This window comes from Pongo pygmaeus, chromosome 1 (genome assembly GCF_028885625.2).
Source record: "Pongo pygmaeus isolate AG05252 chromosome 1, NHGRI_mPonPyg2-v2.0_pri, whole genome shotgun sequence".
NCBI classification, from domain to species: Eukaryota; Metazoa; Chordata; class Mammalia; order Primates; family Hominidae; genus Pongo; species Pongo pygmaeus.
The window spans coordinates 37,334,444-37,350,054 of NC_072373.2; the positions used below are offsets into that span (position 1 = coordinate 37,334,444).

Genomic DNA, 15,611 nt, shown 5'->3' on the forward strand with positions numbered 1-15,611 from the left:
TTGCTTGTTTGGGAAAGACTTTATTTCTCTTTTATTTATGAAGGATAATTTTACTGGGTGTAGTATTCTTGGGTGGCAGGTTTTTTTTTTTTTCTTTAAGCAGTTGAATATATCATCTAATTCTCTCCTGAACTATAAGATTTCTGCCGAGAAATCTGCTGTTAGGTCTGATGGGGTTTCTTTTATAGGTGACTAGATGTTTTTTCTCTGCTTTTAGAATTTGCACTTTGTCTTTGACTTTTGAGTTTGACTACAATGTGCCATGGAAAAAAAACCTTTTTGAATTACATCCATGTGGGGATCTTGGAGCCTCCTGTATGTGGATATATAAATCTCTTGCTAGACTTGGGAAGTTTTCACCTATTATTTTGTTAAATAGGCTTTCTAACCCTTTCATTTTATCTTTGCCTTCTGGGACACTGAAAATTCATATATTTGGCCACTTTATAGTGTCCCATATGCCATGAAAGCTTTAGTCATTCATCTTTATTATTTTTTCTCTATTTTTGTCTGACTAGGTTATTTTAAAAGATCTTCAAAACATCTTCAAGTTCTGGGATTCTTCTGCTTGATCTAGTCTATTGTTGAAGCTTTGAAAGGTATTTTATATTTCATTAAATGAATTCTGTAGTTCCAGAATTTATCTCTATTTTATGATACCTATCTCTTTGGTAGATTTCTCATTCATTTCCTTAATTATTTTTCTGTTTCTTTGTATTGTCTTTCAGAATTCTCTTGTCTCTCACTGAGCTTCCTTAGTATCAATATTTTGGATCATTTTTCCAGGATTTTGAGAATTCCTTTTTGATTGGGATTTGTTGCTGAAGAATTACTGTGTTCCTTTGGATGTGTCACATATCCTTGCTTTTTGATTTCTCTGTGTTTTTATGTTGACATTTGTGCACCTGGTGTAACAGTTGCTTTTTCTAATTTTTTGAATTTGGTTTGTAGTGGAGAACATTTTCCTGAAGATGTATCTATGGTGATGGCTGGAAAGGACACTTGGCTTTGGTTCTGGATGCATGCAGTAGCATAGTCTCCATCATTCCTTTTGGCCATAAATAGAGTCATTGGTATCTGGTTTCATTGGTAGATTAGAGTGTGGTTTTTAGTGCAGACTGGTTAAGTTTTGCCAGAAATTGAAATACCAGGTGGGCCAGTCTTCAGGCCCCAGTGGTGGCAGCAGTGGTCTGAGCCTGTGTGTCCTTTGGCCCCAAGGCAGCATACACTGGCACTGGTGTTAATGGATCCAGGCAGGTAGATTCTTGGGCCTTCAGATGGCTTACTCAAGTATTGGAAATGGCAGCAGTGGGCCAGGTGGGTGGGCAAGTTCTTGAGCCCCTGGGCAGGTGTGGAGTGGTGTGGATGATGACAGTAGCAGTGATGAAAAAATCCCCTGGAACCCAAGTGTTCCGTACTAGTGTTGGCGGTGGCTGTGACAGGTTGGGCAGGCCAGTCCCTAGACCTGCAGGTTGCATGTACAGGTTGGTGCCAGCTATGGTAGTAGCAGCAGATTGAGTAGGCCCAACTTTAGACTCTAGGAGGAGTGCTCAGGCACCACTGGTGATGAACTGAACTGGGCAATCCTCAGGCCTCCCACAGGGTGTGCTTGGGTAGTGGCGGGTATGAAGCCAGGCTGGGTGGAATTGCCCTCAGTGATCCTGGTGGTGCATGCAGGTGCTGGCTATGGAAGGCAGGGGTGGGGTGATCTCCAGGCTTCCGGTGGAATGCTCAGGTAAGGGGCAGCAGCAGCTATGCTGCAGTACTGACATGGAGAGTGGGGTTGCTTTCCCTGGGAGTACCCATAGGCAGGCAGTTAAGGGACTGAGTTTTGCTTACACCTCTGCCCTGCAGCAGCCCAGAGTGGTGGTGGTTGCAGGCAGTGGAATTTGTCCTTGGAGAGTATGAAAATGTGCAGCTGCCCCTCCACTCAGGGGAATGAGGTCGCTGTGTGTGGCTCCCAATTCAGCCTGGGTGGCAGGGCAGGACACAGTCTGGTGGGGGCTGGGCTCTGAAAGTCACAGTGTTACAGCTGCTTAGGACTTGAGGGTTTGTAGGACCCAGTATGATATCTCCCTGGAGCAATGCCTTCACGAAGTCTCCACGCAGCTCCCTATGTTAGTCTCAGGGTCCGTGAGCATCAAGGGGTCTCCCATGGCTATTATTAGGGTTCACGGTGGGTATTTGGGCTGCTGGGGGTCTCTCACTTACTCTTTCCCTGCATAGGAAGCCTCTCCAGATTCCTAGCTGATCCCAGCCAAACAGGCTGCTTTACTTTCTCTCCTTCCTCGCTTCTGGAGCTTCTTGTCACTTCTCTGTTGAATCCCAGTGTTCTTAGAGGATCTATTTGAAGTGTGATTATCTATGATCTCACTATCACTATAATATCTCACTATTTTGGTTCCACTCCGTGAAAGAGGTGTGTACCAGATGCATCTAGTCAGCCATGTTGAAACCATTAGTCTAATTCAGCACTTTTTAAGTGTCAGGCACTATTCATTCCTTTTAACAGCTTTGGTTGTACAGACTCTCACTCAGGTTCATTTTTCCCCTCTTTTGTTGGAATTTACTCCACCTAAAATAGAAACTGTTGTTTGGGGATAAAATTTACTCCTCCCTTTAAGTTACCACTTTCCCTTTTTTTTTTTTTTTTTTTGAGATGGTGTCTCGCTGTCACCCAGGCTGGAGTGCAGTGGCACGATCTTGGCTCACTGCAACCTCGTCTCTCAGGTTCAAGTGCTTCTCCTGCCTCAGCCTCCCGAGTAGCTGGGATCACACGCATGTGTCACCACACCTGGCTAATTTTTTATATTTTTGGTAGAGACAGGGTTTTACCATCTTGGTCAGGCTGGTCTCGAACTCCTGACCTCAGGTGATCAGCCCACCTTAGCCTTGCAAAGTGCTGGGATTACAGGCATGAGCCACCACGCCTGGCCCACTTTCCTCTTAAACATGCAATTTTTGAAGGAGAGTCAACATCTTTAGCAAATGATTGGTCTGAGATTAAGTTACTGGGTTTTTTTTGTGGTTTTACCTTGAGGACAGCCAAAGTTGCAGCATTAATATAATACCAGGCAGCTAAAATGCAAATTTAAAAATCTGCCATCTTTCAAGCCAGAAGAACCAGGAAAAGGAGACTGGGAGCAACAAGAACAGTTAGAGAGTGAGGGGATGGGGAAAACCTAGAGACAGCTAGAGAAAGGGAACCCATAATTCCGTGTTTAAACTCAGTCCAAGTCTCTGGCTGACCCCTGTACCATATGAGCAAGAGAAACTGAAAGCAGTTTGCAGCTGAGGCTTAAACTAAAGAAAATAATTGAGATAAGATCCACTGCCCTCCTGTAGGTGTGACAGTCTTCAATTTGGATCTAAACAAGTGAATTGCCTGTTAAAAAAGGAACACCAACTCTTTTCTAAGCAATATAACAGAATCTAGAATTCAACATACCACTCGCAATGTCCCGAATATAATCTTAAATTACTTGACTTACAAAGAGCCAGGAAAACGAATTATTCACAAGGGAAAATAAATCAATGGAAGCCAATCCCAAGATAATCCAGATATTGATTTATCAGATAAGGTTGTAAAGGATACATAACCATGTTAAATGAGTTAAAGAAACGTACACTTAGCCTGGGCAACATGGCGAAACCGCATCTCTACAAAAAATACAAAAATTAGTCGGGTGTGGTGGCATGCACCTACAGCCTCAGCTACTTGGGAGGCTGAGGTGGGAGGATCACTTGAGCCTGGGAGGCAGAGGTTGCAGTGAGCAGATTTCGCCACTGCACTCCAAACTGGGTGACAGAGTGAGACCCTGTCTCAAACAACAACAACAACAAAAAAAAACAAAAAAAGGAAGAAAAAAATATATACACTTGTATACAATAAAAAGATGATAAATCTCAGCAGGAAACAAACAAACAAATGAAAAGGTCAGGCACTGTGGCTCATGCCTGTAATCCCAGCATTTTGGGAGGCCGGGGTTGACAGATCCCTTGGGCCCAGAAGTTCAAGACCAACCATGGATGAAACCCCATCTCTACAAAAAATACAAAAAGAAATTAGCCAGGCATGGTGGCATGCGCCTATGATCATGGTACTGCCCTCTAACCTGGGCAACAGAGCAAGATCCTGTCTTAAAAAAAAAATAAGAAAATTTTAGAACTGAAAACCAGTATCTGAAATAAAAAAAAGTCACTGGATAGGCCTAAGAACAGACTGGAGAAAATAGAGAAAGTGAACTTCAGGACAAATTAATAGAAATCATTCAATTTGAAGAAGACAGAGAAAAACAGAACTGAACATTAGGCTAAATTAAAGAAGCCGGTCACAGAAGACCACACATTGTATCATTCCATTTGTATGCATGTGTATAATGGGCAAATCTATAGAGACCGAAATTACTATAGTGGTTGTATAGGTTTGGAAGGAATGGGTGAAAGTACTGCTAATGCGTACAAGTTTCTTTTTGGGCTGATGAAAAGATTCTAAATTTAGATTGTGGTGATAGCTGCACAACTTAGTGAATAAACTAAAAACCACTAAACCGTGCACTTTAAATAGATAAATTTTATGGCTTGTTCATTTTATCTTAAGTTTAGGATAATTGAAAAAAAAGAAAACCTCAACGATGCATGGGATAATTTAGAAAAGTCAAATACATGAGTAATTGGAAAAAAAAAACATATATATATATATATATGAGTAATTAAGGTAACAGAACAAGCAGGGAGGAGAGAGAATATGAATAAATTAGGCAGAAAAAAATATTTCTTTCTTTTTTTTTTTTGAGGCAGAGTCTCGCTCTGTTGCCCAGGCTGGAGTGTGGAGTGTGGAGTGCAGTGGTGCGATCTCAGCTAACTGCAACCTCTGCCTCCCAGGTTCAAGCGATTCTCCTGCCTCAACCTCCTGAGTAGCTGGGATTACAGGTACCCACCACAACGCCTGGCTAATTTTTGTATTTTTAGTAAAGATGGGGTTTCATCATGTTGGCCTGGCTGGTCTTGAACTCCTGACCTCAGGTGATCTGCCTGCCTCAGCCTCTCAAAGTGCTTGGATTACAGGCCTGAGCCACCATACCTGGCCCGGAAAAAGTATTTCAAGAAATGATAGAAAAATTCCTATTCAGTAAAAAGGAATTTACAAATACAAAAAGCTCAGCAAGCCTCAAACAGGAAAACTGTGAAGGGAACCATGACTAGACATACCACAGTCAAACTGCTAGAAACCAAAGACAGAAAATCCTGAAAGTAGTCAAGAAAAACAGCATATTATATACAGGGAAATGATTTTAACAACCACAGAGTTCTCAATGAAAGCAGAGATGATAGTGGAACCACTTTAGGCAATGAAAGGAAAAAAAAGCTGTTGACCCAGAATTTCATATCCAACAAAAATGTCCTTCGAGAATGATGATGAAATAAGGACATTTTCAGGTAAAGAAAAACGAAGGTAAATTATTACCATCAGACTCACACTGTAAGAAATGTTAAATGAAGTTGTTCAAGGAAATGATATCAAAGGAGAGGAAAAAGATGGCATTGCCAGGGAGAAATCATGAGTTCAGGGAGGAAATTGTGGGTTCAGTTTTTGATATGTTGAATCTGAAGTACTTGCAGAAAGGTTAAGGCTAGGAATATAGATCTGGGTCAACACAAGTAGGATGAAAAACAAAACAAAACTGGTACAGATGAAACTGTCCAAGAAGGTATAGGTTGAAAGCAAAAAAAGGCTAAACACCAAATCCTGGGCCTTGCTAACACTTCAAGCTAGGTAAAAGCAACTATGAAAGAATAAAGAGAAGGACAGAAGGAGTACCAGAGGGAGTGGGATATCAGAGATTCTAAGCAAAGACTTTTATTGCAATTTTATAAAAGACCAAAAGTGTAACATATTATACAAGCAGAAGAAAAGACCTGAAAAGTTTCATGCTTTCTGATAATTAGATAATTAATAACCTTAGCAAGAGTGATTTCAGGAAGAGGGCTAGATGTGGAAAATAGATTAAACCAAATTAAAGGAGATGGAAAATATGAAACAGTAACAACTAAAAGAGAACACAGGGTTAAGACATTTGGGAAAATAGGCTATAGACATTCTTGAGTCTTTCCTAAGGAGAAACAGCCAATAGAGAGGGAGAACTTGAAGATACAGGGTAGTGGGGATACATGTGTTGGTGGAAGGTCTTGGGAAGGATCAAGAATGTTTCTCAATTTTAGCTACACATTGGAATCCCTTGAGGAACTTAAAAAAAAAAATGCCTGGCCCACTTGCAAGAGATTCTCATTTAATTAAAACTTGAGAATGAAGAATGAGAAAGAAGGTGTAAATATAGGTAAGTTTGTAGGAGAGGAAATAGAAATAAATTTATAATCAATTTTAATTATCCACTAAAAGTTCTAATACCTGCCCTTTTGCCACACAAAGCACTTATCTGAGTCCATTTTCTTTGCTTTTAGTTGGTAGATACTTAGGGAAGGCAAATTCCATTAGCATGACTATGTCCAGTTAGGATTATTTGTATCCTACCCACGTAGGGTGGAAGGAACTGGACCAAAGATGTTTTCTACCATACTACCTACAAAAACCCCCACAAAACACTAAGTATTTATATGTCCTCTGTTTGATTATAGATAGATCGATTGATTTAATTAATTTATTTTGAGACTGGGTCTCACTCTATTACCCAGGCTAGAGTACGATGGCACAATCAAAGCTCACTACAGCTGCAAACTCCTGGGCTCAAGCGATCCTCCCACCTCAGCCTCCCAAGTAGCTCGGACTATAGGTGCATACCACTGTACCAAGCTAATTTTTTATTTTCTTAGATATAGGGTCTCACTATGTTACCCAGGCTGGTCTTGAACTCCTGGCCTCAAGCAATCCTTCTCAGCCTCCCAAGTTGCTGGATTATAGGCATGAGCCACCATAATGAGCTCAGATTAAAAAAAAAAAAGTATTCATATTTCACCTCACTTTTATGTCTACAATATTTTTGTGACCTAAATAGACTAGGTATTTACCTCATAAAATTAGAAAATGAAGGCCCAAGGAGGTAAAAATCACTTTGCCCAGGAGGCCAGAATAAAACAAAGGGCTTCCATGTTTAGTTGCAAAGGTTTGCTCTGCAAGAGGGCTTATGGCTGATGGAGTGAGTGGAGCTATTATCTATTCTGTTTTACCAAAACAAACCACAGGGCTTGGGAGTAGTATCTGATCAGACTAATTTACACTACAGCACCTATGAACTACTGAAAATCATGAAAAAAGCCACCTGCTCCAATCTCTAACTCAGTGCCTTTTCTTCTACAGCTCATTGTCATAGGCTGATTCACATGCAGAGTTGTAAAAATTAAGCAAAAGGACCAAAAGATATGTTTTCCACTACTCTTTAGTTAGGTAAATTTTCATTATCTTAAAATTATTTTTACAAACTCTGAACTATGACACAGGAGTGTAGAAAACTAGAACACAAGCATACCTAACTACTTAAATATGTTAATAAAGTTATGCAGAAATAAGAAAAATCATGCCATATTTCCCCTTCAAGGTTCCAGTTTCAACTGCAACCACAGTAGATTAAAACTGACTTTCTTAAAAGTCCAAGCCCGGCTGGGCATGGTGGCTCATGCCTGTAATCTCAGCACTTTGGGAAACCAAGGTGGGCAGATCACTTGAGGTTAGGAGTTCGAGACCAACCTGGCAAAACCCTGTCTCTACTAAAAATACAAAAATTAGCCGGGCGTGGTGGTGCACGCCTGTAATCCCAGTTACTTGGGAGGCTGAGGCATGAGAACTGCTTGAACCTGGGAGGTGGAGGTTGCAGTGAGCCAAGATCACACCACTGCATTCCAGCCTGGGCAAGAGTGAGGCTTTGTCTCAAAAAACAAACAAACAAACAAAAAACCAGTCCAAACCAGCTTAACCTCCTAAATGGCTTAGGTGAATAAATGAAAACATTTGATTTTTAAAATAGAGTACTTTTTTTTTAGTGATAAAGGAGATTATAATGTCTGTCACTATTATTCAGCGATTAAAGTCAGATTACTTCAGAGACTCCTTTGAGAGAAATGTTTCTTGGTCCATTTAAAAAAATTTATTTAGTGAGAAACAAATGGTAAGGAGAAAACAAAACAAAAAAACAGAAATGAAGCGCTTATTCAGACACCACTGATAAGTTTTTCCCTAGCTGCTACAGTACTGTGCTGTTATATAACTCTTAAATCTTCCTTGTCCATTATAACAATATAAACATAGGAAAATCAATTTTAAGTAATAGTTGAAAACATAATAGAAAATTGGGCCATTTGGCTGGGTGTGGTGGCTTACGCCTGTAATCCCAGCACTTTAGGAGGCCGAGGCAGGTGGATCACGAGGTCAGGAGTTCAAGACCAGCCTCGCCAAGATGGTGAAACCCCAGCTCTACTAAAAATACAAAAATTAGCTGGGTGTGGTGGCAGGCTCCTGTAATCCCAGGTACTTGGGAGGCTGAGGCAGAGGACTGCTTGAACCCGGCGGGTGGAGGCTGCAGTGAGCCGAGATCGAGCCTCTGCACTCCAGCCTGGGTAACAGAGACTCCATCTCAAAAAACAAACAAAAAAACAAGTAAAAAACAAAAAACAGGCCATTTAAACCAAATACATGATAAATTTTTAGGTAGAAAATCATGTTGTTTATCAGCCTTACAGCTCATTTAGATTTTACAAGTAGAGTTAAAGTAACTGTTTTACAAATAGAGTTAATGAGTGCCCAGTACAAGGTTTTAACTTCAATGAACAATCAAAGTTGAACAATGGTATTGTAGCTATTTATAAATCTTTACCTTATGTGCAAGATTATAGAAAAACTTATCAAAGACTCTTGACTTTCAGGGACAAGCTAGAGATAATGTCCAGAAGAGTGGGCCTAAAACCAATTTAATTTTATTAAGATTTTCAGTCATACTAGAATCTTAATCACCTGGCTGGGTGCAGTGGGTCACACCTGTAATCCTAGCACTTTGGGAGGCTGAGGCAGGTGGATTGCCCAAGCTCAGGAGTTGTAGACCAGCCTGGCCAACATGGTGAAACCCCGTCTCTACTAAAAATACAAAAAATTAGCTGGGCACAGTGATGCGCACCTGTAGTCCCAGCTACTCCGGAGGCTGACGCAGGAGAATCACTTGAACCCGGGAGGCAGCGGAGGTAGCAGTGAGCCGAGATGGCGCCACTGCACTCCAGCCTGGGAAACAGAACAAAACTGTCTCCAAAAAAAGAATCTTAATCATCTATGTAGGTAAAGTAGTAACTTTGATAGGGGAAACGGTAGAAACAATTATAGGTTCTTATCTCCCCACTGCAAAGAAGGTTAAGGAGATGAAAGAAGATAAGCACAAACCTACCTTTCTCAAACTTAGAAAAGGCAACTGACTTGAGGCTGCATTGATGACCTTTGCATGTTCCAATCAGCTCACCAGCTTTTACGTCCCAAAATTTGGCTGTTTGATCACCTGCTGCTGTAACCTTTCAAAAATAAGGTAAGCACAATTTAATAAAGCAATCCCTTATCAGTATTTACCCAGATCCTAATGAAATAAAGTCACTTACAAGTTTAAGTTCACCAGGAACCCAGGCCAGGTCAAAGACGGCATTCCAGTGAGCCATCCATTCTAAACAAAGAAAATGGTAAATGTGAAATGTCTAAATTGTATTCTGTAGCAGCCATATTAATATAAGTTTAAATGCCTGGAAAGCTGTAGTAGTAAAATGATCAGTAGTCAATCATTAGAGAAATGCAAATCAAAACCACAATGAGATATCATCTCACGCCAGTCAGAATGGCAATTATTTAAAAAGTCAAGAAACAACAGATGCTGCCAAGGCTGCGGAGAGACAGGAACAGTTTTACACTGTTGGTGGGAATGTAAATTAATTCAACCATTGTGGAAGACAGTGTGGCGCTTCCTCAAAGACCTAGAACCAGAAATACCATTTGACCCAGCAATCCCATTACTGGGTATATACCCAAAGGAACATAAATCATTCTATTATAAAGATACATGCATGCATATGTTCACTGCAGCACTATTCACAATAGCAAAGACATGGAATCAACCCAAATGCCCATCAATGATAGACTGGATAAAGAAAATGTGGTACATATACACCATGGAATACAATGCAGCCATAAAAAGGAATGAGATCATGTCCTTTGCAGGGACATGGATGGAGCTGGAAATCATTATCCTCAGCAAACTAACGCACAAACAGAAAACCAAACACCGTATGTTCTCACTCATAAGTGGGAGCTGAATGAGAACACACGGACACAGGGAGGGGAACAACACACACTGGGGCCTCTTGCGGGGGAGCACGGAGAGGGAGAACATCAGGAAAAATAGCTAATGCATGCTAGGCTTAATACCTAGGTGATGGGTTGATATGCGCAGCAAAACCACCATGGCACATGTTTACCTACGTAACAAACCTGCATGTCCTGCACATGTACCCTGAACTTAAAATAAAATAATAAAAATAAAGATGCACACATAAAAAATCAGTGGTCAGCACCCTTTGGCATGAGCAAAGACAATTTGTGGACTCACAGAAATTACACATTCCCTTACTACATGAGAACTGCTACCATCTGATGTCAAATTCCTTTCCATGAGTTCACTAGTAACATATTCTCTAAAATGGAATCTTTCTGAAATATATTCCAGTTCAAAAATCTTCATGATACTGGCTGGGCACAGTGGCTCACACCTGTAATCCCAGCACTTTGGGAGGCTGAGGCAGGCAGATCACTTGAGGCCAGGAGTTAACCAGCCTGGCTAATGTGGTGAAACCCCATCTCTACCAAAAATACAACAACAACAACAAAAAACCAAAAACAAAAAGAACTTCATGATGCTCTCTGAATGGAATGTAAAATACTTTAGTTTGACATTCAACATTTTGCATTCTTTAGTCTTTATCTTGGTTGCAAGCCTCATCTCTCACTGTTCTCGGTATCTTATTCCAAACAAATTGGTCACTTCCTATTTTATTATATCCTAGGCTTTTCTATCTCTAGACCTTTGCTAATGCTTTTCCCTTCACCTGGAGTGCCCCCTTCCATTTCCACTGGTCTAAATACCATCATCCAACTCAAATGACCCATCCTTCATAAATTTTTCTAGCCTTCTTTACTACATGAGAGCTCTCTCTTTGACACCAGTGTGTTTTCTTTCTACTTCTACATCATTTATAGTCTTTGTTTTATTTCAGTTATTTTGACACTTGACTTATGGGTTCCAAATTATCAGCTTCTTAAGGTTAGAACTTTGCTTTAAACATGACAAATGCTTGATTAATATAAGTATTTTAAAGCAACACTTCTCTAACCACATTAAGTGTTAAAGATTCAACTTTTTGAAGAATTGTTTTTAATCCTAAAAAGTATTTTTCTTAACTTAAACAAAGGCATTGTCACAGTTAACAGTTATTGACAGATAGGCAGTCCACCATTCACATCTAATCTGGTCCCTAAAAAGACTTAATCAGAAGTTAATATAATTGGGAATGTGTTATATATACTTCAGATGTTTGTCCTTTCCCAAATCTCATGTTACAATTTAATCCCCAAAGTTGGAAGTGGGACCTAATGGGAGGCATTTGGGTCATGGGGGTGGATCCCTCATGAACAGATTAATGCCCTCCCTAAGAGGTGAAAAGATGAGTGAGTTCTCACTCTACTAGTTCCCTGGAGAGCTGATTGTTAAAAAAGAGCTTGGTACTACGCCCTTCTCTTGCCACGTGACCTCTGTATTCATGGGCTCCTCTTTGCCTTCTGCCAGGAGTGGGGGCAGCCTGAGGCCTTCACCAGATGTCTAATATTCTAGCCAGCAGAATCACGCACCAAGTAAACTTTTTCTTTATAAACTACCCAGTCTCAGTTATTCCTTTATAGCAACACAAGACAGACTAAAACAGAATGTGTTCAAATAATAATATACTTAAGGGTTTGCAAAGTTTTTTAAACGTTAAAACAAAAATTGTAGACCTAGACTTACCTTTGAAGCACTTCTTTCTGAAACTTTGTGATTCTGTGTTATACAATCGAACAAAGCCTTCTTCATTGGCAACTGCTAGTACATGTTCCATATTGGGAGCTAAAGCAGAAATAAAGAATAAAATATATAAAGAGTAACACAAATTTTTTTTTTTTTTCCAGACGGAGTCTTGCTCTGTCACCCAGGCTGGAGTGCAATGGTGCAATTCGGCTCACTGCAACCTCCACCTCCCGGGTTCAAGTGATTCTCCTGCCTCAGCCTCCCAAGTAGCTGGGATTACAGGCATGCACCACCACGCCCAGCTAATTTTGTATTTTTACTAGAGACGGGGTTTCACCATGTTGGTCAGGCTGCTCTTGAACTCCTGACCTCAAGTGATCCACCCGCCTCAGCCTCCCAAAGTGCTGGGATTACAGGCGTGAGCCACCACGCCTAGCCACAAAAATTTTTAAGCTTACTCAAAACCACCAAAATTTTCTTCAGATAATCTTGTATTTAGAGAAGTGCTAAATCGAGGGTAGTACTTAAAACAAGAGTGGTACTGGCCAATGGCAAACAAAGGCATATGATGATGTAGGCCGCCAGCAGGCTGAGTCTATTAGTTTTTTTAATCATATTTTTATTTACTTATTTTTACCACAATCATGACTATGTAATATTCTATTAGTTTTTGTTTGTTTTTGAGAGACAGTCTCGCTATGTCACCTAGGCAGGAATGCAGTGGCGTGATCTCGGCTCACTGCAACCTCCGCCTCCCAGGTTCAAGCGATTCTCTTGCCTCAGCCTCCCCAGTAGCTGGGACTACAGGCATGCACCACCACGCCCGGCTAATTTTTATAAGGAGTCTATTAGCTTTAAATTTCCTTTTCACAACTTTTTCTTTCCTCTCAAACTATTATGGGTGGAGACAAATACTTCTATTTCTTTCTTCTTTTTTTTTTGGAGATGAAGTCTCACTCTGTCACCCAGGCTGGAATGCAATGGCACGATCTTGGCTCACTGCAACCTCTGCCTCTCAGGTTCAAGTGATTCTCTTGTCTCAGCCTCCCAAGTAGCTGGGATTACAGGGGTGCGCCACCACACCCAGCTGATTTTTTGCAATTTTAGTAGAGACGGGATTTCACCATGTTGGCCAGGCTGGCCTCGAACTCCTGACCTCAAGTGATCCACCTGCCTTCGTCTCCCAAAGTTCTGGGATTACAAGTGTCAGCCACTGTGCCCAGACCTACCTTGGCCTCCTAAAGTGCTGGGATTTCAGGTGTGAGCCACTGAGCCTGGCCGAAGTACTTCTATTTCTGTTCATATATTCCCCAATGAGTCACAGAAAGATACATTCAACCAGATCAAAGGGTATGTATCTACTGGATAAAACAGTTTTCATAGTAGCTGAACCTTTGCAACCCTTTCCTTATATCGACTTTTTAAAAATGGTGCTATAATAGTCTTATGCTTTAGAGGAAACATATAGTTATGCTAATGATGTACAGAGATTAAAAAAAGTCTATTTTATAAATCAGAAGACAACAGTTTTTACAAAAACTCTTAACATCCACCTAATTTACTTTTCTTTGAAAGGGAAATACTCTAGTATATTTTCCCTATAAGTGTGAAACAGATCATTTCTGTCCAAGCCTTGCCTAGATAGTAATTCTCTTACCAGAAGAGAAGGTACATCCAAAAGGAGGAACTGGGACTCCTGTTTCTCCATAAGAAGTGTGTTCATCATTACCACTGCACTGATAACCAGTCAGAAGGGATTGTAGAGGGTATTGTGAAGACCATCCTAAAACAAGACAATTCCTTATAGAATTCCAATAGAGCATCACATTTCAGCATTTTTAACAAATTCAGGGGTAAATATTTGTCCTTAAGAAACTTTAGATATTAACATAGATCCACTTACTATTAATATCTATGGAAGACACCATTTCTGTTATTTCATTAAGGAGTCCTAAGGGAAAAATGAAAGAGCACTTCCAACTTCTGGGGAGGTATAGCTTTGGGCTTACTACCTAAAATGGAGACTCTCACTAGTACATTGAGATTAGAAGAAACAAGAGGCCTCTGCATATTAAAAAAGATCTTCCCCCTTCTCCTACCAAAGAGACAACCACAAAAGCATTCCATTAAAACTGCTCTCCCCTTCAATTAAATTCTTATTCCAGAACATCATACAAAATCCAATGGTCAAAGAGCCAAAGAAAATAATATATGTCAATGCAACTACTATAGCCAGTAACATATTCACCAAATTTACTTCCTTTTTCCTTTAGTGTTGAAATTGTGGGAATCTAAAATGTTAATAGCAACAATTATAATATCTTAAATTTTATTAGAGAAATTGTAAAGTGAAGTGCTATGTACCTACCCCTAGAAAACATTTAGTTAGCCCTGGCTAGTGGTAGTGGGTCAGGGAGTCTTTACAGGAGGTCTTGAAAGATGGGTAAATTTTCACTGAATTTAGAACAGAGAATAAGAGACTCGGGGTGGAAGAAAAGTTTATTCTGCTTGGGTCAGAGATCTAACGTGCACTATGCTCCTACATAGTAAAGACATCTTCAGAGATTTGTTTTTAACATACTTATTTGTGATCAAGACATTTTAAATATACAAAATAAACATTCATTCAACAAGTAATTACTGAAAACCAAATGTTCAACAAGCATTGGAGGAAACACTGAGTTTACAATCTATTGAAAGCATCTTAAATAATTAACAAACTCACATTTTAGGGTACTCTGAATTCCCACTTTTCATCAAAAGTACTATGTGGAGAATACTTCTTAGCCTGACAAATCTACATTTGGATGTTCATAGACATAATCTGAAGGAATCAACAGAAGGGCACCAAAGAAATTTAATCCAAATTTAATTAGCTCTGGGGCCATCATGTCATAATTTCAACATCAGATATCATTGTAAAGGAGCTGTTAAAGACCACTAAAAGAATGCAATAGGCCGGGCGCGGTCTGTCACGCCTGGAATCCCAGCACTTCGGGAGGCCAAGGCAGGCGGACCACGAGGTCAGGAGATCTGAGACCATCCTGGCTAACACGGTGAAACCCCGTCTCTACTAAAAATACAAAAAAAACCCCAAAAAACAAACAAACAAAAATTAGCCAGGCGTGGTGGCAGGCACCTGTAGTCCCAGCTACTCGGAGGCTGAGGCAGGAGAATGGAGTGAACCTGGGAGGCGGAGCATGCCGTGAGCCGAGACCTCGCCACTGCACTCCAGCCTGGGCAACAGAGCGACACTCTGTCCCCATCCCCCCAGCCCCGCAAAAATGCAATAGTTATGTTGAGGTCACAAGTATTAACCTACAGAATAAGTGTGTAAAAACAAAAGCCTCTGTTCAAAGGTTATGTAAATATACACGTTTTGGAATTTTAAAAAAAATCAACTGCAAAATACAAACTCAAAAGGGACTTTTGAACAACTTGGTTGAAATGAAGATGATACACTCCAAAAAATCTACAATTTTTTACAATTAAACAATGACTCTTTAACTCTGCCTCATTGCCTACAATTAACATCCAAATACCAATGAATGGTGAGTGATTGGTCCTTGCCTACCC

At 40.3% G+C, this 15,611-nt stretch overlaps 1 protein-coding gene across 2 annotated transcripts in view; it reads right to left on the bottom strand.

Moving 5' to 3' along the window:
• Positions 1-15,611, bottom strand: part of DTL (denticleless E3 ubiquitin protein ligase homolog) — a 69,305-nt gene that overhangs the window by 47,982 nt on the left and 5,712 nt on the right. The window contains exons 2-5 of one of the 2 annotated variants that reach the window (XM_054457560.2): positions 13,693-13,818; positions 12,036-12,134; positions 9,589-9,650; positions 9,384-9,504 (exon numbers count right to left, since the gene is read on the bottom strand). In XM_054457560.2, the coding sequence (XP_054313535.1) occupies positions 9,384-9,504; positions 9,589-9,650; positions 12,036-12,134; positions 13,693-13,818 (408 nt within the window). The remainder of the gene's footprint in view (positions 1-9,383; positions 9,505-9,588; positions 9,651-12,035; positions 12,135-13,692; positions 13,819-15,611) is intronic. The other variant, XM_063672258.1, reaches the window with a different exon arrangement.